At 39.2% G+C, this 26,343-nt stretch overlaps 1 protein-coding gene across 4 annotated transcripts in view; it reads left to right on the top strand.

Moving 5' to 3' along the window:
* The first annotated feature begins 251 nt into the window (after positions 1-251).
* Positions 252-26,343, top strand: part of LOC124185661 (probable JmjC domain-containing histone demethylation protein 2C) — a 202,005-nt gene continuing 175,913 nt past the window's right edge. For 2 of the 4 annotated variants that reach the window (XM_046576626.1, XM_046576627.1), the window contains exon 1: positions 981-1,420. In XM_046576626.1, coding sequence (XP_046432582.1) covers positions 1,265-1,420 — 156 coding nt within the window. In that variant the 5' untranslated portion in view covers positions 981-1,264. Of the gene's footprint in view, positions 1,421-26,343 lie in introns of all 4 variants that reach the window. The other 2 variants (XM_046576629.1, XM_046576628.1) reach the window with 2 other exon arrangements.

Raw genomic sequence — 26,343 nt, forward strand, 5'->3', positions numbered from 1 at the left:
AAACATAAACATAAAAAGAAATCACGCGATCACCAAAGACAACATGTGATGTGACAGGGTAAAGGTTAATGGCGACCGAAGAAGAACAAGAAGAAGAAGAAGAAGAAGAAGAAGAGGAGGAGGATCGGCGCGACTGGAACACCCACCCCCCCCTCCCCCTTCACCGCGCCACCTCGCGATGTGTTCCGTAGTGCGGAGTTTCCCCGCCGCGCCGCGCCGCTCCGGTTCGCTTCGTTTCGCTTCGCGAGCGACGGACGGACGGACGGACGGACCGACGGCGAGTTCCCGAGTCTCGCGAGCGCCGGCCGTCAACGGCAGCAGCAGAGGCAGCGGTTCCTACCTCCTTCGGCCTTCTATCCGGCAGTAAGCGCTACGCGATATCACTGCGCGGTCATGTGTGCCTCAGACTATGATTGAGTCGGCCGCGAAGCAGCACAACAGCGCGTTCTCCGACGAATAATACGATATACGAGGTTTCCCGCGAAAAAATAAACAAACGAACAGCGGCGACGAGTGAACGAAGAAAATTGGAAAAGAGAGGAGGGAGAAAACGGAAACGAGGTGACGAGATGCGGTGGTGTATTTGCGCCCTTTATTGCACTCTCGGTTATCACAACAATCACGACCAGACTGAAAGAACGGCGAAACAGCGGTAAAAACACCCCGAGGAAGACGACGGAACTGTCAATTTTCCGCACAAGAACCAGTTGTTGCCGATGCTAGTGCTGCAGTTGTTGTTGTTCTTCTTCTTCTTCATCCTGTCGTTTGTCGACTGACGTATTTTCAGCGGACTACCAACAACTCACGAGGGAATCTAGGAGACAAGAGAGGACAGAGAAGATCTATCGCTGTCCAGTTATCGTGCCGTGCAGTGTGAAGTACGAGTTTCATTCTCAGTGTTTCAAAGTTGGTTTTTTTTTCTTTCTTCATCATTTTTTTTTTCCACCTCCGTCATCGATTGTTTTTTGTTTTCTCCGTAACCGCGCTGAGGAGCAAGAATAATAATAACAACAACAACAATAGTAATAATAAAACTAAGAAGAGGAAGACCAAGAAGAATACCTGCAGGGATTTAGTGCGAGGATCCCCGGATCTGTATGTGCGAGTGCGCGTGTGTGTGTTGTGCCGTGTTTCGATCGTTGTACAGTATATTATAATATACACGACAATAAAAGAACAACGGTAAAATAATAAAATCGTGACAGTGCGATTAGACGGATGTGTGGGTAATTAGTAAGGGATAGATCCACGGTACGCGTGTATAATGGCTTACAAGTACCGCGAGGAGATCGTCGGTAAAAGATTTCTATCCGTGAGTGGTTTTGCCAAGTTAAAGGTGAATAAAATCAGTGAGTGGGGTTGGCGTGCCGGTGTTATACGTGCGGCCAGTCACAGGGATAACGCCAACGACGATCTTCAGGTGAGAGAGGATTCTGCTCTATCGATAACGATAATAATCCCTAATCGATACAGGTGCGGAAGATAACGCTGCGTCCATCGGACGATTGATAATAATTAAAGTTAATACCGATCACTGGTCGACACCTGATGTATGTATGTCTTCTTTTTCGCTCCGAGCAACGGCGAATTTCTCTTTGGCACGAGCTTGAAGTTTTAGCAAACGTTGTCGTATCCAAACATTTAGGGAAAAAAAATTAGTGTTTCGTCTTATTACGGTGTATCGAATTTCAAACAGTTCGAATATTGCGAAATAACGATTTTATCTCAGCGTGAATCGTTACGATAACGTTACTAACTTCAACGTGATTCTTTGCCGCGATAATCGTAATGACCATCACCTCAAAACGACGCTTCGAACGACCTTTCCGTGTATTATTTCCTAACGATTAGGTAGTTCTTGCCGTCTTTGCTTTCGGCTCGATGGATTATTCCCTAGCGTTTCTCACACGCGGCCGCCGTACCCACGCTTCTTGTTCTTCTTCTTCTTCTTCTTCTTCTTCTACAACACCTTTGCACGTCCTACGTGGCTGTATCTCGTAGTATGGCCTGTGTGTTTCTCTTTGGAGGACGCGGGCTCTATTTATACGTGTAGCGTATATGCTGCACACCCCGTGCGACCGTTGCCGTATTTTTAGACGAGTCAAAAGAAGACGAAGACGATGAGAACGGAGAACGCGATCTTCTATTCCATCGGCTAAGCTGTCTCTGCACGTATGTTATACGCATAGAGAAACTGCGAAATTCTATTCTTCTGGGTGTATCCTCACCAGGATCGCGACGATTGTGTTCCGTTCCTTGTCTCGAAACACTCCGCCGGAAATTTTTCTCCTTTTCTATTCACATCGCCTAATGTTACAAGTGACGCGGTTATGCCTGCCACACCCCCTTTTCGACGAACAGCGAACGGCAGGTTAGATCAAGCTGAAGTTTGCAACGATGCTGATTTTTAATCGTCTTGAAGTTGGTAACGTTATCGTAACGATTCATGCTTAGGAAAAACCGTTACTTTGCAATTTTTGAACTGTTTGAAATTCACTAAACCGTAATGAAACCAAGCATACTTATATTTTGCAACCCTAGTTACTTTAAAATCATTCTAAAAATAAGAATGTAGTGATTTTTTCGCAACATTTCGTTACTATAACATGGCCAACTTCAACTTCGCGATTTTCATAGATCTAGGAATTTTTAATTCTTCACCGCCTTTCGAGAGTCCTGTACCGAAAAAGAATTTTTCCCTTTTCTGCAGACAAGTAACTGCCAGAGAATATGCAGGCGATTAGTTCGAAGGGATTATGATTGATATTGTCCAAGGAAAATATCGATCGCATACCTAGTGAGATTTTGCAAATAGTGTCGCTGGAAGTGATTCGAGGGTGGCGATAGAGGGGAAAAACCGGGAATAGTCAGGTAATTACGATTGACCATAGGGAAAGAGGTAATTTTTTAATCAATAGTTCTTCAGCAGCAACTTCAGCTATGCATCGTAAATTCAGTAAAACTAACTTTCGGAAACGGTATTTCTTCAATATCTAATTATTCTTGTGAAACGAATCGATACTACGTGTCTTTTACACCAAAATTTACATATTCAAGGTGCGCAACTTCTCTTTTGAGCTTTTGGCAACCAGGTTGTAAGTTTTATGAAAAAAACGTCGGGATATTCGGAATGTTTCGACGGGAAAAAGTCGGGGAATTTTGTTTTAAGAAAAATCATCGCCACCCTGGTTTTGTCTGAATTTCATGCTTGTTGCGGAATCGAGAAACTGAAATACGAACGTAGTTATAAGTTGCACTACAGACGATCGGCCCGCGTCGTTTCGAACGTTTTCAACCGACAGAACCTTGTCCGACAAACCTTATCTGCATTGTTAATTGCTGTTACACTTGCGCAGTTATAAAATAAGTGTAATAAGGACGCCCACACCAAAGACCGTTGTGTTTCGGTTTATTTACGCGAAGGACAGCCCATCGGCACGGCTCGTAGGAGGCGTGCATTCGTTCGTGCATGGATGTAGGTAGGTACGTACCTACGTGGTTAACGGTCAGTAGTCTATAACGGTTACGAACTTGCGACATTCCAAAGGATCCGATGGAGGCAGGTACACCGGCTCAACTCTTCTTCTCCCGTCCTCCGTTATCTCCTTCTTATTGCATATTATACTTCTTGCTCGGAATAGCAAATTTGTTTTTATACGGATCTCCTACTTATCGGTGGAGGAACGACTCATTATCTGCTGTACAGTTATTACGAGACGACAACACTCGATACCCACGTATATAATAATTATATACAGATACTGGCAAGTGCGTATATATGGGGCATTCCGTGCCAAACGACCTGCATAGTCGCTCGACCTCGGAATTTCTAATTTTTACATTTTTTTTTTTCCTTCTTCGTCTCTTCTCGTGCGTGAATCGCGTTTCTATTACACAACACGCTTCTCCCACCGAAAACTCCGATGAGGTATCTCGGAACGTGAGTTATAAGCCGATTCTTCTTCTCTTGTCCTCATTTTTCGACGCCTAAACTTATATGTTTTAGCGCTACAATTATTTTTTTTTTCTCTCTCTTTATTTTCCTTATGGATTATTGTTATACGATAATATTGTGACGTTTAATCGTGCTTTATGTCAACACTTGCTAAGTGCGCGTTAGATTTCTACTATGTGGTACAAAGTTGTTGCGTAAAATCCTGTCGAAATTATGTGTGTGTGTGTGTATATATATATTACACGATAGATACGTGAGATGGTATCTTTGAGAGGAGTAGGAGTCACTGTTCAATCTCGCATATTGCCGGATGCTATTATTAATGAACAGGATTATTTTGCTGCTGAAAAAAGTGCGCGAAGGCTGCAGGTACGATTTATTCGAGTCATGACGATCAGCCTGACGACGAGAAAAAGAAAGACAGAAAGAGAGAGAGAGAGAGAGAGAGAGAGAGAGAGAGAGGATTACATTTGCCAGAAACAGCGCCCACGGGACGGGTCTAATCAATGAAACTTGGTCGAAACTAGTGCTTCTATTCCAAACAAAGTCTTTGCGCATGTCAGATTTTCGCGTGGCTGAGCTTGGCGTGAACGACCAAAGTTCGATATTCTTCGTCGATGTGATCACTCGTTTTCAGTTTTAAAATACGAACGAAAAAGTATAAAGAGACAAGCGAGGAGGTGAACAAATAACTGTAAATTATAAAATATTCTCATTGTGCATATATACTCTGAGGGTACTGCCTTTAAAAGTTCGATAATTTGTAATTTAATTCTTTGGTTTTTAATAATAATGTCTACAACGTTTTTTTCGTTTTTGTAAATTTTATTTTTTTTTAAATTTTTATCAGATCATATGTGATTATACATGACTTTTATTTTCTACGATCGTGAATCAGACGCTGAGTCTATCTAGCTTATCTAGTCTAACAGGCTCTCCACTTTTAAATTATGTAACTTGCGAGGTTTTAATTTGTTATACATTTTTTGTCGGTTTTTTTTTTTTTTTTTTTTATTCATTTGGAAGTAAATTGCTTCGTTTCTTTCTTGCTATCGTCAAAAAAACGTGTATATGGCAAAGAAATAAAAAAAAAAAATCTCAGCCAAACTACATCATCTCTCAAATTATATAATTTTAAACAACCGTTCTACGAATTCCGAATCTCCCCATCAATTAAATAACATATGGAAGTAGTTATTTTCTTTTCGTCGTTTCTTTTGCGAACCATGACCACTCGGTCCCATTTTTAAGACATCAACTTTCTGTTCTGCAAACATATCGTATAAAGAATTCAATAAATGCTGTTCCGCATAACTGGTATTTTAATATTTACTCTAAAAGATTGCATCCTTTCGCGAGAATTGAGAAGAAGGACCGAAAAAAAATGCCGCTTCCAAATCATAAACCCTGATGCAGATATTCGTCACAGTTGTTTCGTTCTCTCGACGGTTTCGCGAGGTGAAAGGTAGCTTTAAATCAAAATACGTATCTGTTCATGAGTTTCAAAAAACCGCCCTCTTCTTTCCAAACCGATAATATCGACCGATCGATGCTTTTCTTACTCACGATAATTACGCGTAGATTTTTCGGCACGTGTTCGAAAAACGGAGAAGAAAAAAAAAAAAAAAAATATACGAAAAGGGCTCTTCGCGTTCCCTTCGTCCCGTTACTTATGTTATCGTGTTACGTCGCTCTCACGCGCGCGTTTCATTCGAGAAAGAAAAACTGGGTTACGCGTCAACCGGGACAGGAAGGAAGGACGGCTTCGCGCATCTTTTGTGGGCTGTGTAACGGGTAAAATATGTGCACCTACATACCTGCCGCATACCTCTGCTAAACTCGATTCTCGCCTTAATCGCGCTTTCGGCTCTTGAAATGCGTAATGCGAGAGAGGCATGGCATTCGTGCAACAACACCTCATACCCGAAAGAAGCTTCTTGGAAATTATAATAATTTGTGCGAATGCGTTGATGATTTATTATAATTTTTTGGTACACGATACATGCCAGGTTTGAAGTTCTCCCATTAGAAATTAACACATTTTTTCAAACTTCACTTTACATCACACTTCGTACATATAATATTCAATATTCTTAATACATTATACGTAGATTCCACTTTTTATCAATGCACCATTGATCTATAGATTCATAAAACAGGATTACACAAATTTCAATACGTTCGTAAAAAAGTGTCGACTGGAATCTTTACTTTAATTTTCGTCTGGTGCAGGGGAAATTTTTTATTCTCGTGTTCATAAAAAAGTGTCTGATCTTTTCTGTCAAATATTTGCTAAATTTTTAAACCCGCGCCATGAAATTTTACTCGAACAATGTATCTGCATGTCTTACATTTGTGTATACATACAACTTTCAATCGTTCGTAACAACCCAAAAAACAATATTCACGGGTAAAACAAACCATGGATACTCAGTATTGTTGAAACGTATTCTTTTTTCTCTTTTTCGCTGTTTATTCTCCGTCTCCTCGTCAGTGTTTTTTTTTTTTTTTTTCTTGTCATTCTACATATGATTCTCAGTACCTTACTCCTGCTATGCAGGAACCGTTCAACACAGCATCAGCAGCGGATCATCGACTCGAACCAAGGACAAATTACGCGCCGCCGCTGCTATGAACTTGAAATTTTGCACCGTTGTACGTGTAGTGATGTAGAAATAATCTTTGCGACTGACGGTGAATCCATGTCGGAAAAAATTTTCAATTCCCTTTCTGCGAGCAATTTGCACACGGTTACATTTTCATTAACTCGCGTTATTGGTACATACGTATCAGGTTGTTTGAAAAACAATAAGGACCTTAAATAACGTTTGAAAGAGTAGATTTATCGTAAATTGATTAAGAAACCTACTTTTGACGAGCTTTCAACTCTCTAAAAAAGTATATCTGTGAGTTTTCTGTACGTCGCATCGTTAGCTGGTTATAAAAATCAGGAAGAGCAAAAAACGTTTTTCCCCGACGTTGTTATTCTTATATAAATAGGAAAATAGGAAATTGCGATGCGCAGCTTCTTAATGTTAATATTAAGACCTCAAATTTTAACCGGCTTATTATTATACCTAAATGGAAATTTTGAGTTTTTTTTTTTTAAACACCCCAGCAGATTCGTATATTATACGTAACGTGTGGCATACTTTGCGAATTTCTTTCTTCTTCCCCATTTGAGGGTAGGAATTTGAAGGATAACTGGAACCTGGTCCGTGGTGTCCGTGATTGCGATTCGCGGTTCTAGAGTCCGCTGGTTCAGTTCGGTCCGGTTTGGTTTAATTTGATTTAATTTGATTCGGCGCTTCGTTACCGCAGTTGACGACGATCGTTGTTGCTCGGCGTTTGGCGCTATTCCACACCACACCACCAGCCACGACTATACGTACCTACTTTACTGACCAACGCACCACGCGCAACAGCCGTCGCGACACTTCCGCGTTGTCTCCTCGGCTTTTATACACGCGCGTGTAACGCTTCTGTTGCATATCACACATTGTGCAACTTATCTCGTGGGATTCACATACGTGTGATTACGAATGTGTTACGAGCGTTGGCTGCATATTCACGCGACTGACACGAAACACACGCACATGCACGTTACGAGCTTCGTCAAATTGTGTTACATAAACACGAGATCGAAGTTCGTAACGAAACATCGTGAAAGAATCGAATGTTTTTAACATTTCAAATTACAAGTACGATTTGGCTTGATACAGTTTACTGAACTTCAAACAATCCTATAATCGCGAAATTATGGTTTTTCTTGGTTGGACCCAACCTGGTGTACGTATTAAACAACAACAACAACAACAACAAGTAAAGAAACAAGAATAATGACAACAATGGAAGTCTAACGTTTGATATCCGTTCCTTATTTTCTCTTCTTTCCTTCTCTTACTTTTCTTTTCTGCTCGTAACTGTTGGACGAATTAGACGTATATTATATCTTTTCTCTCTTTCGTTGTATCCACACACCGACAATTATTGCAACGATTATAACACCGAGATCGGCGTTATGTTACATGATTTTTCAGAATTGGGGTGAATGGAGGAACGGAGAGAGAAAATGACGCACGGGAATATTATAAAATTGAGTATCTTGTCGTGGGTATTATTAATACACCTATTTAAGAGATAACACCAATGTAAAACTGTAAAACCTTAAAAAAAGGCACAATTATTATTGGTTGGAAGAAAAGGTAATAACATAATAATATTTGAATTTGTAAAAACGAAACTAAAAAATCACTTGATCTACGTATTAACAGCTACAGAAATTCCTCGGGATTTTTGCGATAAGCTAATTTAGAGATTATTTATTAACAAATAAGAGCCCTCTCTGTGGTTGAAAGTTCAACATTTTCATTCAAATACTCGTCAATTATACATAAAATCAATATTATTGAAATCTCTTGCGCATTTCGGTACCTATTAATACGTAGATTAAGTGATTTTTTTTCCACTTTCAAAGTTGCACCAATTACACTGCGTGCGAGAATGGCTCCAGTGTGGCCATTTTTTAATATTTATCGATAATAATTTTTTTCTTTAAATAATATTATCTTATTACCTTTTCTTCCAACCAAAAAAATAATAAAAAATGTTCAAAAAAGCGGTCTTCTTTTGCTCTCGCAGTGGTGTTAACCCTTAACTCTCGTGGGTTCGGTAAGCTCTCCACAACGTACTTACTGCCTGTCCATTTGCCTTACCGACTGACCGACTGACTGACTTGGTGTGTTGACCTTTGCCCAAGGAGTTCCGGTACGAATGAGTCGAAACCTCTGCTCATTATCCCGAATAGATGGATTTAACAGTCCTCATTAATTTGCAGACGACCCTTGCGCGTGACGTTGTCGACGATCGAAACACCGTTTAATTTTTTTTGTGTTCTTTTTTTTTACGCATAATGCACGTTGCATTGCACAATCAATCGTATAGCTCCGTTTGCAATATTATTATACAATTTTTTCATTTTTCTCTCTCGATTTTTCGGGATTTTTTTCTCTCTCATTTCGAATATAACGACGTACCCGCGGGTAAAACGGTTAAAAGTCCGAAGTTCCGTTGCTCGTATATTTCAGCAATACCTCCTCCTCCTCCTCCTCGTCCGTCAGGCTTCGGACAATCTTCCTTCGATCGCTAAACTCCAGACTCACAAAACGGGTATTTACAAACAGGCAGGTATGCAGAAGCGCGTGCCGCGGTTTCTTTAAAGCCGAGTAGGTACCTATCCACAGCGGGTAGGTGGTCGTGTACCGAGACCGAAGAAAGGGGCCCGTACAAACGGCGGGCCTTGTATTCCGACGTAACGATGCCCCTTTTCCTCTTCTACCCCCCTACTCCACTTCGGAACGATGCGCTCCGTTACTTCTGCGGTTGCACTTGGCGAATATCGCCGCCCGCCGTTGCCGCGGGCTGATTGTGAGGTGCAAGCAGGGCCTTCTTGCTCGCTCGCAGAATCGAAGAGGAGAGGAGTCGTTGAACTCTACGGGCCCCAAATGGAATCCCGAAGTAAAGAAGAAGGCGCCAGGACGTGCCGACGCGCCGGTGCAACGACAAAAGCGGAGCTGCCTGCAGGAGAAAAGAAGCGATACATATATGTGTGTAAAAAGAAGAGCCGAGACGAAGAAGGGGGAGGAGGATGCGGAGGAGAGAAGGAGGAGAAGAAAACGACGAGGGAACGGCGAATACGACCTCTGAAAAGGAAAATAGAGAGTTAAATGCAACCGCGATATTGCTGCTGCTGCTGCTGCCGCTTTTAAACCGCCACCATGCTTCTTATTGTACGGCTATGCCGAAGTTAACGGTACACCCTTATTCGCCTTTCTTTATACACGTACACACGTCATGGGTATTGTTTGTCGAGATTTTACGGGATAAGATTCCGCTGCAGGGGTAGACCAGTGAATTTCTCTTCGTTATACGACTCGGCTCTGCGAATTCAACGAGTCACACGTCTGACCCCATTTCGTATTTCACAGGTTTCTTTAGGATCAGGTGATTCCTCGTTAAAAATTGAGACGAAAATCCCTTTGCGAGAACTCTGAGGGACCGATATCCACCGAGTTAGAGAGTTTCTCGGCTCGACCAATCGGGAGAGCGTTGGCAAGTGCTGCCGCCTATCTGCCGGTACTGCAGAAGCTCGCTGATTGGTCGGTGGCGGAAATTCTTCGTAGCTCGAAAACCGTGCGTCGTACAAAGTTCGCGCAAAAGAATTACCGACTCGTATTTTTACGGGGAATCTTATCTCGAAATTTGGGAAGTGAGGAACAGAGTCGAATTTATAGAAAAATCTGACAAACGATACTAAAGTTGTGTACGCGTATATATCACACCGCTAGCTGGTATCTTTCACGCTCCTTTGTTCTTCTCGTGTAATCTTGAACATACAACCTATATACTCGATCATACATACATGTATGTATATCGTACGTATGTGAATAATACTCGAAGCTTGAAAATATTAGAGACGACGTTTACAGACCGCTCGATAATTTTGTTAACTTTTCACGAGTCTCTGAGATTGCGCGGGAGCGATAATATCATATTTCAACTGTGCGTACGGTAGGTAGTCTAAAAACCTGTAATGTTGACATTCCGATACACGTATAGAAAATGCGGTGTGCTGTGCTGCTGCACGTTGTCTGGAGTGACAAATCTGTTCACTCAACAGCAATTGTCGTGAAAAATAGTAATTAACTTCGGTACATAGGTATATACGTATACTCGACTTGGAAGAAGCTTTATCATATTTAAGTGTTGTGTGTTATTTTTTTTAAATAATTTTGGGACTCTGATACTTTCGCGTTGCTACTCTAACAGGTATATAATGCGTTATTTGTTGTGTTGTTTTTTTTTTTTTTGTTTACACATAACAGACGCAGGCGCGAAAGCGTAGGTTTAATCAATATGCATGTAAAGGCCATGTGCAGTCCTGTACCATGGGATGACTGCATTTGTTTTGAGTAAGTTTTTTCTCTTCTCTTCTTTTTCCATTTCGTTCGTATACATGGTAACGTAGTAAAGAACCTGCAACAGCACCATAGTGCGATATATATGCGTGTAATATGGCATTACGATGGCATGTCAAGTGTGTTTTTGTTGCTGGTTTAATATTGTAATGTTATTTATTTATGCAAATGTGTGTATTGTGGAATATTATGCATATATATACATACATACACGTAGCTAGCGTCGAAGGAAAAACGGACGCACGCACAAAGAAAACGAAAGAGAGAGAGAGAGAGAGAGAGAGATAAAGATAACAAGAATAAAAAAAAAAAATCAGAAAGAAAGAAAAGAAAACAAGAAACACTTGTCATTGACTGCGGTACAACCTAATATATACGTATACAACGACTTTAGGTATATATACACTCACGCATACACATATATACAACGTAATCGCAAGGTGAATGTCAAATTGACACGATACGCGCCGAAATAACGTTCTTGTAACCCAGAGTCATAGGAATAATGTGTCATTCCAATAGTTATAAGACTACAGGTGTAGCGTATTTGTGTTAAATGCGAACATTTTATCCTCATCTAGATTCCGGTTTCCACTGAATTACGTATGAGGCATTTATAGAAGGCTTCGTTGCATTTCTTCCTAATAAAATTGATGAACTCATTCGAAAAATCGTCACTTTTAATCGATTCAATTCTGCACGAATCGCGTCTACAAACGCGAAACTAAACAAAGCAATTGGAAATTACATTCGCAATTGCGACACGAATTCTTGATTGAAAAACGATTCAATAATTAAAACGAAAAATAAATATAAACTACGTGCTATCCGTATGTAAAAGCGCATTAATTTAGCTGCACTGTAAATTGAGGCAACACGCATTCCTATTCTTTATTCTCGGGGCTGTTCCGCATTTATTGGCTGCAGTTGCGTAAAATTGTTTTATATTAAGAAGGCTACCCGGTTGACACGCGATCGGAGCCAATTCTTCGGCAGACGAGTCTCGCTGTCTCGTTGCAAACTGAATGTCAAGTGAAATTTTCACGGTTTAAGACATGGATCTAGAAAATTGAACGCCATTCGTTACGATTATTCAACGATATTTTTCTCATTTTTAGAACAATTTTCAAAAAAAAAAGAGCAAAAAAAATCTACCGGTTATCAAAGTCAAAACAATTAATCAATCTAAAATTGACGTTTCATTTGTTCTCGGTTTTTTTACTAACTCTCTGAATTATTGATTAACTATCAATTATCAACGACGGCGTTATTGATTCTCGACCCAATCGATTCCGCAGCGAATTTCATAGCTTTACAACAGTGACTCAATGCACAAACTATTTTCGGATAATAATAATAATAATTATTATTATATTATTTTTTTTCATCGATCGTACCGAGTTAAACTCGCGTGTTTCGCCAGTGATTAATTAACGCTGTTAACTCTCTCACGAATATAACACGCATGTAATATGATTTGTCTTATTTATTATTTTTGAATACAATTTATGCCGGGTATAAATTATTATTTCATATAAATATTTTGCGCACATATGTATACACATGTATATGTATATTTTTTTTTTTTTTTTGCCGACCCGACGTGTTTTCCTTCTACTTCCATTTCTTCAACGTAACTGTACAGTCTCGGGGTTTCTCGAAGAGTTTTTTTTTTTTTTTTGTTTTTTTTTTCTATTTTATTTATTTGTTTTTTTTTTCTTCATCTTTCACCTCATCACCTACGCGTGGACCGAAACGCACAAACGCCCACGTCACGCGTAAATTACCATGCGTGTAACGTTGAACCTCGTGACATACCTACAGGTATGCGATACGTATTTAATTTATCGCGCCTCTCTCGGCACGCGTCTCCTTGTTTACTACACGAGCTTTACTACACTCGAGGCGTCCTCGTGTTACGCAATCACGATGATAGTCGCGGCAGCCAGCCGGTCAATCGAGGTTACCAAATAAATATTCCAACTAAAAATATACCGAACAAACGTGGCGCGTCTCTCTTGTGATCCGTGTCGATTAGATACGAGGAACAACCACGCGACGATAGAATTGGTAGAAATGTTTCTTCTTAAATTTTTACCATGTCGAGCGATTTTTATTTTCATTTTTCTATTTTTCAATATTTTCCAACAAGAATCGTCGACGATTCTGTTTCTAAATGATTTCCTCCGTCATAATTTTACAAGTACAAATATTGAGTGGAGTTTTTTTTCGGAAATTTGAATGGTCTTCGAAATATTTTATACCTACCTACGACAGAATATTTTTTCACAAGGAATTCCGATAAATTTTCCAAACATACGAGATCTTTGAATTATATTTGGGTTACAGACCCGATTCTTTACGAAACTAGACGTGTTTCTACACGTGGCTCGAGACGTGTGTTGGGTATGTTATAATATCTATACCCGAGCAACCCAGCAGCTCGTTGAACGACGCTCGACGACGACGTCGATGCCGACGGCAACCTTCCTTTCCCCACTCGGATAACCTGTTCTTCTCTCTTCTTCTCCGGTCTGCAGTTATTATACTTACATACTTGCAAGTCGTTGCTCGCCTTGCTCCGGTCTTGTAGTTACTCGGATCCATTCTTGCAAGTGACTGTTGCCGCCGAATATGCGCCAATGATCGTTTGTCAAACGGTTGAAAATGGGGCGGGGTTGAAAATCCGGATTTGTAAAGTTTCAAAAGCGTCAGATTGCGAATTTTTTTTCGACGTTCAAAGTTCCGAAAGTGCGAAAATGAAAAGATTTAACAATCTGAAACATTGAAATTCTGAAAGACGGACGATTTTCAGTTCCGTGAATTTCTGGCTTGGCGAAATTTCACTACTTTGATTCGTCTTTGTTTTGGATTTTCCATATTCTTACCTCCGGAATCCTGCTGATTCTGATTCTCGGTTTTTTTGATTCCTTACACCCATTTGTAGATTAAACTACGCTGTCTGAATATATTTTGATTTTCGGAACTTTACTCCATGGAACCCTTATTTCTCGGAATTTTGCTCTATCGTAACCCGAATTGCCAGAATCTTGCAGTTAGTTCGTAATTTTGAGCCGACTGGTTTCCGACCATTCGCAACTTTGCTGCTAAGTAAAGATTTGATTTCTTCACCTCAAGTTTCGCCATCAAATAATTCGGAATCAGCCGCTTTCGGAAGTTTTCAAATTCGGAAGTTCAACGTCGCCCCTTTAAAACCGTGATTTTTCAAGCAAATAATTAATTGCCAGAGGCGATGAAACGCGGATCCATAGCCACGTGTCTGAGATCGTAAGATACCTGGAGAGAAAAAATAAATAAGAAATTATGCGCAAGAGCCGTGGTTGTAAAAAAGAAACTGACCCACATGAGTCTTTAATAAAGCGATAAAATGTTGAATGACTCGTCCAGAGACCCGCTACTCCATCAGTACACTTTATTATTGGCCATGAAAATTCCTTTCCGAATACTTTTCCGACTTTTACAATCTCAAATATATGTTGTGCAGGTGTACACGTATGAAATATTATCACAATTTCACCAGTCATATGTAATGACATCGTTCAAGTAGATATAGGATACCGAGGACGATCGGTGGTTATTATTTTTATTTTTTAAAATTTATTTTACGTATGAACGACTCCCGTACGGTTTACCAGAGAACATTCTTTCTTTCTCTGTTCTACTACCATCATCGGATACATATGGCGAATGAATTCTACATCGTGAAAATGAAGTGCAAATACGTAATAGAGAAACACTGCATTTGGATATCGGAGACAATTTGGATTCGTGTTACTTCCGTTTTACCTGATTTTTCTTTTCTTGCAACTGTTTCTTGCAAAATTCCGGTGGAAGTACGTTCCAAGTGATTTAAGACTCATTAATAACGGAATTAAAGCACAGCGTGGCGCGCTAGTGAATTAAAGGCGACAGACGTATATATGTAGGTATATATATATATGTGCGTACGTACAACTTGACATGTAGAAATGAACGTAAATCGTATACATCCAATTAAAAGGCGGTAGGACTATAGCTCACCTGTTTAATTAATGGCTGGTTAATTTTAACCGAGAATTCACTGGCTCCGTGCCCACTTGCACAACTATTTTTTCAGTCCCGCGTAAATTCTAATCTTATACAAATTCGCTGTTACGATTTTTTGGAAAACAATCCGAATTCTAAATGTTTGTATTATCAATATTTTATACATATATATATATATATATATACACACACACACATGTGTGTATTACGCTACATAAAATACAGCAGATAACTTATCTCAACTGATTACCTGCTCAGGTAGTTCGCGTATTATCTCGAGCTGCTACAGATGCCTGTAATAAATCTATAGAAATGCCCTAAAAATCAACACTTACCTTTCTCCTCTGTACACGTGTATACGATATACGAGGTTACATTTGTAAAGTAAACTCGGACGAATCGAATGACTCGACAATTAAATGTTCCGATTATCCACGTAGTTGTGTACTCGTGTGGCTTTTATCGTTTCAGACCAATGCCCGGTAATAAGTAATAACTGTACACGTATGTACGTACAACTGTTGCATATATTCTTCACGCACTATCGTAGCGATGATATTCATCGTCACCAGTGTCATCCACAACGCGATAAGACGTCCTTGTGCAGTTCGAATCAATTTCGTGATAACTAGTCTGTATTTATTATGATTATTTCTTTCTTAGAGTCGGTTAGACTTAACCTATTTAGAAGTTTATACGTTTTATTTATCGTCGCTACACATACAGTGGTCAGCAACAGTTTTACAACGTGTTAAATAAAACTACTCGTTGTAACGTTACACGATAAGGGACAATCAAGGTGTGGACAAAATGTGTTACAGAAGATGTCTTGTATTTTTTAGAATTCATCGCGATGCAGGAATACATGCACGATGTTTATTGGTTTTTGATATTATTCCCGAATGGCTGTTAAATTTTTTATCTCCAGAATGAGATGAAAAACGAAAAAAAGTCTTCATCTCGATTCTTGTATCCAGTGATTGATAACCGGGCTTGTTTGTTTATTCGTTTGAAACTCCTTTCAGACGTCGCTTCGTACGTTACGATTTCGATATTTTCGACATTTATATTCAATTTCTGAATTACGGACTCACGAGTCGAATTGAGACGGAGGAGAAGAAAGATTCGAGTATAAAACAAACAAAAAGAAAAAGTAAAAGGAATTTCAAGGTCGTCGCAATTGGATTGCGAAAAATGAAAGAACTGCTTCGACAAATTCAGGCGTCAACCGCAAGTCTTACGTACAGACCTATACGTAATGCGGCCTAATGGAAGACGTCGAGGCAAACATTTTTCTCCCCGATTTTTTTTCCCTCTTCCTTTATTTTTGTTTGTTTCCACTTCACTCTCCTTTCCTCTCACTCGTTGTTTTTTTTCCTCGCACTTTTTTTTCTTACTTTGTTACCGCTGTATTGATATTGATGGCGGCGCTTCTGCCTCTCGTGTCCCCGTTGTCGTTGATCGTTACGACTTGTATACCTGCATGGCTGCGTAACGTGACGATGTCTTACGCGTTTTTTCACACGTGTTTTTCGCACACAAAGTAACCGTTTTTGCGACGGTCGAGCGAGTTTGCGAATGCGCATGCGCGGAGTGCAGAAAATACTACTTTTACGTCCTGGAAATGTGAAAAGTGGTATTTTCTGTACCGCGCGCAAGCGCAGTCGCGAAAATATATGACGTTACGCGAAACTAACCTCAATTTGACGAAAAAACGTGCAAGATACTTTTGTTGTGGAAAGAATCGTGCGCAACAAGGAGGCAGCGGTCTTTTCGACTCGCCTACGAATCGTATTGCAAACTTACGCTTGGCCCAAAAAGACCGAGTCTTCTTTCTTGTGACACAATGAATACAATATTGACGCAAACTGCAAACCGAGCGCAAGAAAAACAAGCCCCAAAGTGGTTATACCCAAGGAACTAAGTCAACCTTTCCGGCGGCTCTCGAAAAATGACGAGCGATACGATTTTTTTTCTACCACTTTCGCATCTTCGTTTCTCTTTTATCCGAATTCCAAAACCATAAAATTTGGTTCACAAAGCACCAATGCGCCACTTTCAATCGTTTGTAATATTTCATACTTTAATGAGCCGCTGATGCGTCAAATAAACTGCTTTTCAAATTACCCAAGTTTTTCGGTTTTGTTTCTCGATTTCGATGCTTCCAATGATCACGGTGCTGATCGCGAAAAACACCGCAATTACGTATAACAATACGTCAATAATTTACAGAATTGCAATTTATTTCTTTCTTCGTTCATCCAGTTCGCGTGGAGGACGTAGAGCCACTAATACGTACGTTTCGTCCGCGCCTTCAGACGCAATCGTATCTATACGCGTACGGACAGTACACTGTACACGATATTATTTGATACGGTACAAAGCCCGTCGTATGTCTATCTTTTCGCTATAATATAAATTACATGCATGTGCCAAAAGCCACGCAACATCCCAAATACAAATAACGTAACGCATCTCGGCATTCAGGTCAGTCTAGGTACGCATCCGCCTAACAACAACTCCATTATCAATCCGCAGATGGATCTACGTAGACTCCGAACCAAGTCATAGAACTACGAGTTATTTTTGAGGTTTTTTGTTGTTGTTATTACTGTTATTGGTATCGTTGATATACTGGCAAAGAGTTAATGGCACGCGTCTTTAAAAAATTATTGTCCGCGTTATAGTTACGTTATAACGTAGCTCTGCGAGTTATTTCGATGTGGGTGATTTTTCATGCCTGATGCGCACTGATTTACATCGACTTTAAAACTGTATACATGTACATATTATTCTAGGTACAACGTACGTACATACATGCATGCAATTTCTGCGCACGTCATCATTTCGTCAGACGCCACGCCGAGTTTTTTTTTTTTTTTATCTTTCTTTCTCTCTTTCTTCTTTTATTCCCTTTGCTTTTTATTCAATTTATTCTCTGACATGCAATTTCGACTCTGATTTAATCATAATAATAATAAAGAAAGAAAGAAAAAACGCCAGTCTTGTATTAAGCTTTTTCTGCTGCAGATTGATTCGGTATATGTATAGTATATGTACATAGGTATATGCTTGTGCAGTATTTCATCCTGAGTTATTGTTGCTACAAGTAGAATGTACTTTCGACATTGAATTCAATAATTTATTTCGAAATTTCATGATACGATATGTGAATTCCCATTCGTCTTTTACCGAGTTAAAGTTTATTTATCACAGCTCGCCTTTTCGCAACAACCGAACGTCGAGAATCAGACTTTCACGTCGTTCCAGATGTGTTGAAAATTTCTAGCAAAATACATACCAATTCACCGGTGATGATTTAGTTTTTAATGAATAATTTCAGCGTATACGTACATGTATACATTTCATGGAAATTCATCAATTTATCGTTTGTACGATCGAATATTACGTTATTAATAATTATTACTCAATATTACGGGGATATGAATGGGATATATAAATCCCATCGTACGTATGAGTTACATGCATAAAGTAAGAGGGGTGAACCATTCGACTGTAAAACCTAAAGCCGCGTGTGCCGCGGAATGTGCGCACAAAATATATACGTCTAGGTATTCATGATAATGTAAGTGTTCCGTCGTGTGCGTTTGTAGGTTATATAATGCAACGTGCGTTACACATACGTGCGCATGCTACTCACTCTCATACGCAAGGTGTCGATGTAGGTATTTAAAATACGTACGATGATACTAGCAGCCCGTCGGGACTCCGTTCGTTAATATTTTCGAATGTTTTTTGCGGAGAAAATTCCTCAACGCAACTTTTCTTTACTACACGTAAAAGTACAGTCAACGTTCGCGCAAGTACGTCATCCCCTTCCAATTTCTCTTTCACGAATATCGTTATACATCCAAAACCATCGATCCGATTCCAACGAAACAAACTCTAAAATCTAGCCGAACGTTGTACCTATCGGCAGAAAAAACAATCGTAAAGATCGGTTCTGCAGTTTTGGAGTTGTGAGCGGACGTATAACGGATGGACAGAGACAGACTGACAGCAAGTAAGATGTTGAGTTTTATAGTTGTGAGGAGAATAGAAGAAGAAGATAAAGAATGAAAAAATGTATCGCAGGCACAACGTGTACACCTTGCTCGCATATGCGAATGGTTGTCGGAGGGCTGAAGGGAAAGGGAAAGGGGAAGGGGGGGATCCTCCTTTCCTTCCTTCCCTTCCTTCCCTTCGTTCGAACGCACGTATCGGGGTTCTTCTCTCCTCTCGGTGGTCAGTCGCAGATTGGGGTTACTGACCCTTGGCGTGCGCCTGCAGCATCCGTGGTCCACCATTCCGGGATCCCCCAACTTTTCGATCCCTGTACCTGCTGCAATGCGAGTGTAATTACACCGCTGCCGCACCAGCTGCGGAGAAAGGGTGATATCGTAATTCTCTGTTAACCCTTATTCGACACGCTCACTTCTCGCCACGGTTTTGACACGCTGCGGGTCAATTTTTCACCCGGATGGTGCTTCGTCGTTAACCTGTGATCGACAACCCTTTAGTTTCGATACTTTGGGGATATAATTTAAAGATTTGTCGATATGTCTGCAAAATTGAAATTCGGAAAGTATGAAATTCAATTGTTTGAAAGGAATCGTTGGTTGAATTTTCAGTTAAAATTCGGTCAAAGTGAAGGGTTGAAGATGTATGGAATGTATGATTGGGATGTCGAAATACGTGTAATTAAAGGAAAGTTAATTCGGCTAACTTGAGTGGGCGCTCTGTATATGTATCTTCAAATATCGAAGCCGAATTCTGTACACAGCTCGAAACAAAAAAACTCCAACGGATTTTCGTTTCAAGCAGAAATAAAGAAATGGCACGAAATCTACGAATTTACTATTGCGATTTTGTAAAATCCGTGCCATTTCTTTTTTTTTTCTTTCACGTCAAGTGAAAATTTGTCAGAGTGTTTTTGTTCGTCGTCAGAGTATCGACCTTAGTTGGAGATCGAAGACGATTTTTGTAATCACATTTCGTTTCGTTTTTCTTGAATCGAGTATATTCGTTTAGCGTACTTGTAATTTTTACGACGAAGTGCAGGCTCCGATAACTATCTTTGAATATCAATTATTCCCTAAAGTCTAAAAAATTTCTTCCCTCGGCGTTTTCTATTTTTTCTTAAACCATTCGGCTTTTCGAACCTTAAACTGACGTGTTTTATTTAAGATTAACCGCATCGGGATGACGAGTTTCAACTTCTCCGAAGAGTCTGGGATTACCCACGCGGTAATTGGTCAATTTCTGAAAATCGCAAGAATAAAGAATTGTATAAAAATAGCAAATTCAACCGACTTTCCTCATTTCATTGTAGAGCTATTTATAAATCCGGCAGACTTGCATCAGCGCATCAAGTTTCCCAGCCTCTTGGTTTTAACCGCACGTGAAGAATTCTGTCAGTGATTCAGCAGACACGTTACGTATTATAAATGTTGCGAAAATATTGACACTCTGGTATTTTCATAAATAACATTATGCCAAACTACGTACACGTAACGTGCAGGAGAGAAATCCTGGGTGATGCGTCATCCTTTATTTTCGCGACAATTTCATCCTCGCCTTTTTTTCCCCCGATACTGATAATTTTACGGAATTTTCAATTTCACACACATATATGTGTTACTTTAACTCGATTATCGCTATTCTGCAATATTATATTGCACACCGAAAGTTGAATCGTCGAAATAACAATTCCACGAAGTAAGTTGGTACAAAAAAAAAAAACAAAAAAAAAAAAAAACGGGATTCATCGTGAGACGCGATTGTGAAAATAATACGCGTACAGCATAATTTACGCATTATTTTTGGCACTAATATTATGCGGAGGTTACGTGTACGGTAATGAGAAGATATACGCGCGTGTGTGTGTGTGTGTGTGTGTGTATGTGTGGGTATATTAGAACCGCTCGCCTTTTATACACATGTTACATTAACTCGTTCGAGGTCGACTTCTTTTTAATATAAAACGTACAACTACTTTCACGTCGCGCTACAACTTCGATAATATTTTACACCTTACTTGCGCTGGGTGGAAACGTAAATGAGGCAAATGCAACTTGGCCGCATCGTTCGTTCGCCAAAATTAACAATTTTTACCAAATCAATGAATACGATTCTTGTTCTATTACGTACGAGGCGTTCCATGTCGAATTTTATCAGCAATTATCTGCAATTTTTTGATACGTGATAACACAGTGAACGACACGATTTAAAAATTTGAAATAATCCTGAAAAATTATTTGCGCTACATCAAAATTTATAAACTTTGAGGCGGAGTGAACGGAATTTTCTTCCTAATTTGAAAGAAAGAAAGAAAGAAAAAAATTCGAATCGAATTGATTTAAAAAATGTCGAAAGTACGGACGAAATGTATAATAACCAGAACTCCGAAAGCAACGTCCTTATAATCGCAGGTCGAAAGTGCGCAATACTTATAAAACCGTTAGTACAAAGTCACTTGGATGCATTGAACTTATTGTGAACGTGTATACATATATACCTGTACAATTGCAGATGAATGCACGACGTGTGCAGCGAAGCGGTATTTATCGTTTCCACAATCAATTCAACCGCACCTTTTGACTCGGCTCATTTCCGCGGTACTTAATCAAGCTAGTCAGTCAGTCGAAGCTTGGAATTTCTAGGGAAAAAGAGGGCAAGAAAAAAGAAAATATAACAAACGGGAACGTGAAAAACAAAAAGACACGAAAAAAGATATTCGAAAATTAGGTAATGAAATCTGGCGAATTGTAAATCTTTTATACGGTTGTGGGTAAATTTTCAATTTCCTCGAACGTTTTTGTACCGGCCGATAATTTGAATCAATTATTTCCTGAACAAGCTTCATTCAGTCCTGATTCATTTACATAGGATAGGTGTATCAAATGTTACATTGTATTCCGTGGGTCAATTTTTCATCTATACGTAAACCTTAACTCTAATTTACATACGGTTCGTCTGTTCCAAATCATATGGAAACTACTGAAATATATTTTCCGAGGTTCGGTCTGTGAAAGCTTGTATGTAATTGCATAATTATATTTAAAAAAAAGACTAGTATTTTCACTGCTGATTGCAATTTTTTTTTTCAAAATAACTCAACTACGCCGAAAATAAATATTCGATTTATCCAATACACAATTATAGTACACAATTTATAGAACCCATGAATTTGAATCTTTGATTACGATCTCACATCGGTTTACTTTCCCTGACAATATCGAATATCCTATGGATTTACATGCGGTGAAATTTTTCGTTTCACCGAACAAGCAGCCTCAAAGCTTCCGAAAGTTTTGCGAAGGAAAATTCGCAACAAAACGAAGTAAGGGTGAATTTTCCATGTATAACATGGAATTTATATAATTTATCTTATTATACCTGTATTCGAAAAATGGTGTCACGAATTGTATACATATACTCATGTGCGTGTGTGTGTATATATATTATATATATATATATATATATATATATATACATATAAGAGTTTCGGACCTTGGATATAAATGTTTAAGTGCGCCGCAATGTTCTGTGTATATATATATAATACCGAGCATAGTGAGTCAGGTGTTTAGAGACCTTGCGATAAATTAAGTTTGAGAACGGCGGGGAAACTATTGATTTTCTCGGCCCTTTGCCCTACATACCGAACTTCCGACTCTCTCTTTCTCCTTCTCTTTCTCGCGCACGCGTTCTTCTTTCCATCCTCTGAAATCCCTGGGATCGTCTCTCTTGTCTCTTTCTCTCTCTCTCTCTCTTGCGTAGATCTGCCTGCATTCTCCACCCTCACCGAATTCCCGCGCCATCGATCACCGATTGTCTTTCAGGCTTCCGTTTCATCAATTTCAGCCATTTCATCCGAGATATAAGTACACAGGCATACGGCAAATGTAATTATATGTGATATAATACCGTTTTCCTTTTCAGATTTTTCCAATTTTCTTTCTCTCATCTTGTTTAATCAGAGCTATGTTAATTATCTTGTCTTAAACCTCGCTTCGCTCATTGCCTGAAAGAAAAAACTGAAAGAGGAAAAATTATGATGTTAATTTTTTTAAATCTACGCAATATGGAGAAAGAGACGAAGTCAGTTGTTAAATAAATCGCGTTGCATTAAGAAAATTTTTAAATCAGTTTGACGTTTATTAATGTTTAAATTTATTAAATATTAAATCTAAAATTAGCGCTCGAGGATTTTGTTAATGCAATGCTACAGTAATTTTTCAATCAGGCTGCAGTCGTAAATATAATTAAAAAATAAAAATTCCCGTGACTTTTGTCATATACCGCATGTAGTATCCATACAGCATATAAACATATTATAGATATATCCATCCATGTAACAAGGTTTTATTGCTGGGCTTAACCTTGTACATTTATTATACTTGTAGCCGCTTGGTACTGCGGGAATGTGGAACAACTTGTCTTGATCATGTCCTAGTTATTTCGAGTTTTCGTATTTCTATTTTTTTTATTTTTTTTTATTCTTCCTTCGTTCTCTTATTATTCTTAATTTTTCTCGAGCAATCGCGTCGATATGGTAAATGTTACGCGGTTAATCCTCATTTTTTCTTCATTCTTTTTTTTAACTTGTATCACTTTTATCCAAATTCTAATAATTCGCAGTCATTCGCCTCTTCGTATGCGAAGAATATGTATTTTAGAAGATTAATTTGAGAGATGAATTTCTAATTTTAAATGCTTTTTCTTCGGAAATTCTTGTATCATACGTATATGCATGTATAGGTATATATTTTTTCGGATGCGTGTGTTGAAAAACTTAACCAAGCCTCGCAACTCACGCATCGCGTATCGCGTATTTACGGTCAGTCTGCGTCTAACTTCAAGTGTAATCCTAAACCGGTGCATCAGCATCGCCAACAGCAGCGGCAGTCAGCCGCAATGGCCTAAAAGCTATTAAAAGATTTCGACACTCTCCCACCCAGAGATGATATTTTCTCTGCTGTTGCTATACGTGTATACGTATGTATATGTAACGTAGCAGGTGGAGGAGAAGACCCGTTCCTGCGTAATTATAGAAATACATTTCGTATTAACAATGACCAAAAATGATCGATTTTCGATTAAATCGTTTATTACTTACAGATTGATAGAGTATAATCGATTATTTTTCCTCAAAATCGGTTTTTGTTTCTTACTCCCATCCACGACGCAATACAATATCAATTTATGTGATTAGAGTATCAATTGACATCATCGTCTTACTTACCAAGTACCTATTTCATGTTACAAATCAAAGATAAATGAATATTTTCACCTGAAATTGAATAATATTTTGAATGAAACTGTAAATTATCAAAAAACTTTTCCGCTATTAAGACTACGTACTGAAATTTACGAAATTTTGATGCATCGATTATTTTAAGCTTAGTCGCCATCGCTGTGTCGTATAATATATTACAGTTAAATAGCATATCGCGTTTGCGATATGGAAAATTTGTTTGTTACAAAATACCCACATCGTTATAAGTTCGTTTGTAAATAAAAGTTTGACGAAATTATATTTCCGTTCTGCATCGTCGTGCAATTTTGCCGTCCGAAAATATGTTTACTGTATCAATTTCTGTGCAGTACGATCAGGGATGGCAAAAAAATATTTGAAAATTTAATCGAAACTCGTGCCCGTTCCCTCTCATACACTTTTCTTCTCCGACGACTCCTCTCCTATAATAATTGAATTCCGGGGGCGCGATATCTCTCCGAGCCATTTCCTACACCCTTTTCAACCCCTTCGCCACTCGTTCTATAGACGGTGCCTGGCGCCTCTTGGTCATTTTCAATTCCCCCGGCGGGACTTTATTCTGCAGGAAATTCTATTAATTCTATTCGCCGGCCGACTGACTGACTGACTGACTGGCTGACTTCAGGTTTGTGTTAATGGTGCAGCAGCTTGAGTTTCAAGTTTCTTTTTAAGGATCGGTAATACCGTACGTTGAATACTTGGACGAAAATTATTTCAAAGTCATAGCTTATAATCTGCACAACTTGACGAAATTTTTGTCCTACAACTTTTTCAATGTTATTTAACCTTGTACAAAATGCTAAGTAAATTAATGCGAGATATATTTTTTCTTTTTATTATATAATAGGCCGATTTTTGAAGATCTACCTCAGAATGCATTTTATTTTCGGGAAAACCAGACTTCTTTTCACGCGCAAAACATTTGAGTCATATTTTTTCCGCCGACAAAAACTGCCGAATACTCAAAGACCGAGGTTTAATTAAAAGACCAAATTGAAAGACGACGTATCAAAATTGCAACCGGATCGAAATTTGGACCTCGCAACAAGGATTAAAAAATTGTAACGGCGGTCTGAAACGTTTCCGATGCACTTTCAGGCACGTGTATTTTAAATACGCGAGTATCTCTCGCTCTCTCGTTTTTTTTTTCTCGACGTTAGCGAAGTATTTGGGCATGGGCAAGGAGGTTCGCGTTATGGGGTCGCGAGTGAATGACCGTTGGAAATGTTGCAGCGAGGTTATCTCGGCACGGTGAAGTACAAAGGAGAAAGAAAAAGGAAGAGAAAATATCGTTAAAATAAAATAAGAGGGCGTCGCGCGTCGGCAAGGAAGAAGAGGAGTTTAGTCGAAAGTGTCTGATGCACTGCATCCCGTACGGACTCCCGCAGTGTTTCAGCCCTGCTTTTGGAACAAGAATCTGATTCGAAATCGAAAATGGCAGCCTCCAAGTGTCTCCCTTATCTTTCCCAAGCTCGGTAATTACCCTGAAACTCGTTGATTCGTGAAACTTTGCACTAAAGACAAAATTTGTACAACCGGCAACGAGAGAGAGAGCGAGAGAGAGAGAGAGAGAAAAAAAAACTACATGAAGAAGGAACGTGAAAAAAAAAGCACCAGGATTACAAAGATTTTTTCAATCTTCCTTTTGCTGGCTGGGACAAGTTTTTCGAAAAGTAAGAAGAAGAAGAAGAAAAAGAAACATTTGTAGAAGAGGAGTTTCATGGGGCTCTTCATGGTGACTTTGAAAATATCGACAAGTGCTGCCTTATCGTGTTATACCGCATTTCAGACATCCCTGCAATTATGAAATTAAAATGATTTCTCCGAATAGTAAATTATTAAAATAACGTTACCAACTTCAGCCTCACGCTGTTTCTTCCCTGCAGTTTTTTCCCGTAAAGTTGAATTAACTATACTTACACCTCCAGGGGACGTAGCGTAAAAATCTTACGTACATAGAAGTATTGTATAATGTTAGATACGCGGTACGTGGAATGATCAAATATTTGATTTTCAAATATAAATACTAGAAGAAGCGAGTATGTGTCTATGCGACTTCCGACTGTCGTCTTCTCGACGTCTCG

This window comes from Neodiprion fabricii, chromosome 6 (assembly GCF_021155785.1).
Source record: "Neodiprion fabricii isolate iyNeoFabr1 chromosome 6, iyNeoFabr1.1, whole genome shotgun sequence".
NCBI classification, from domain to species: Eukaryota; Metazoa; Arthropoda; class Insecta; order Hymenoptera; family Diprionidae; genus Neodiprion; species Neodiprion fabricii.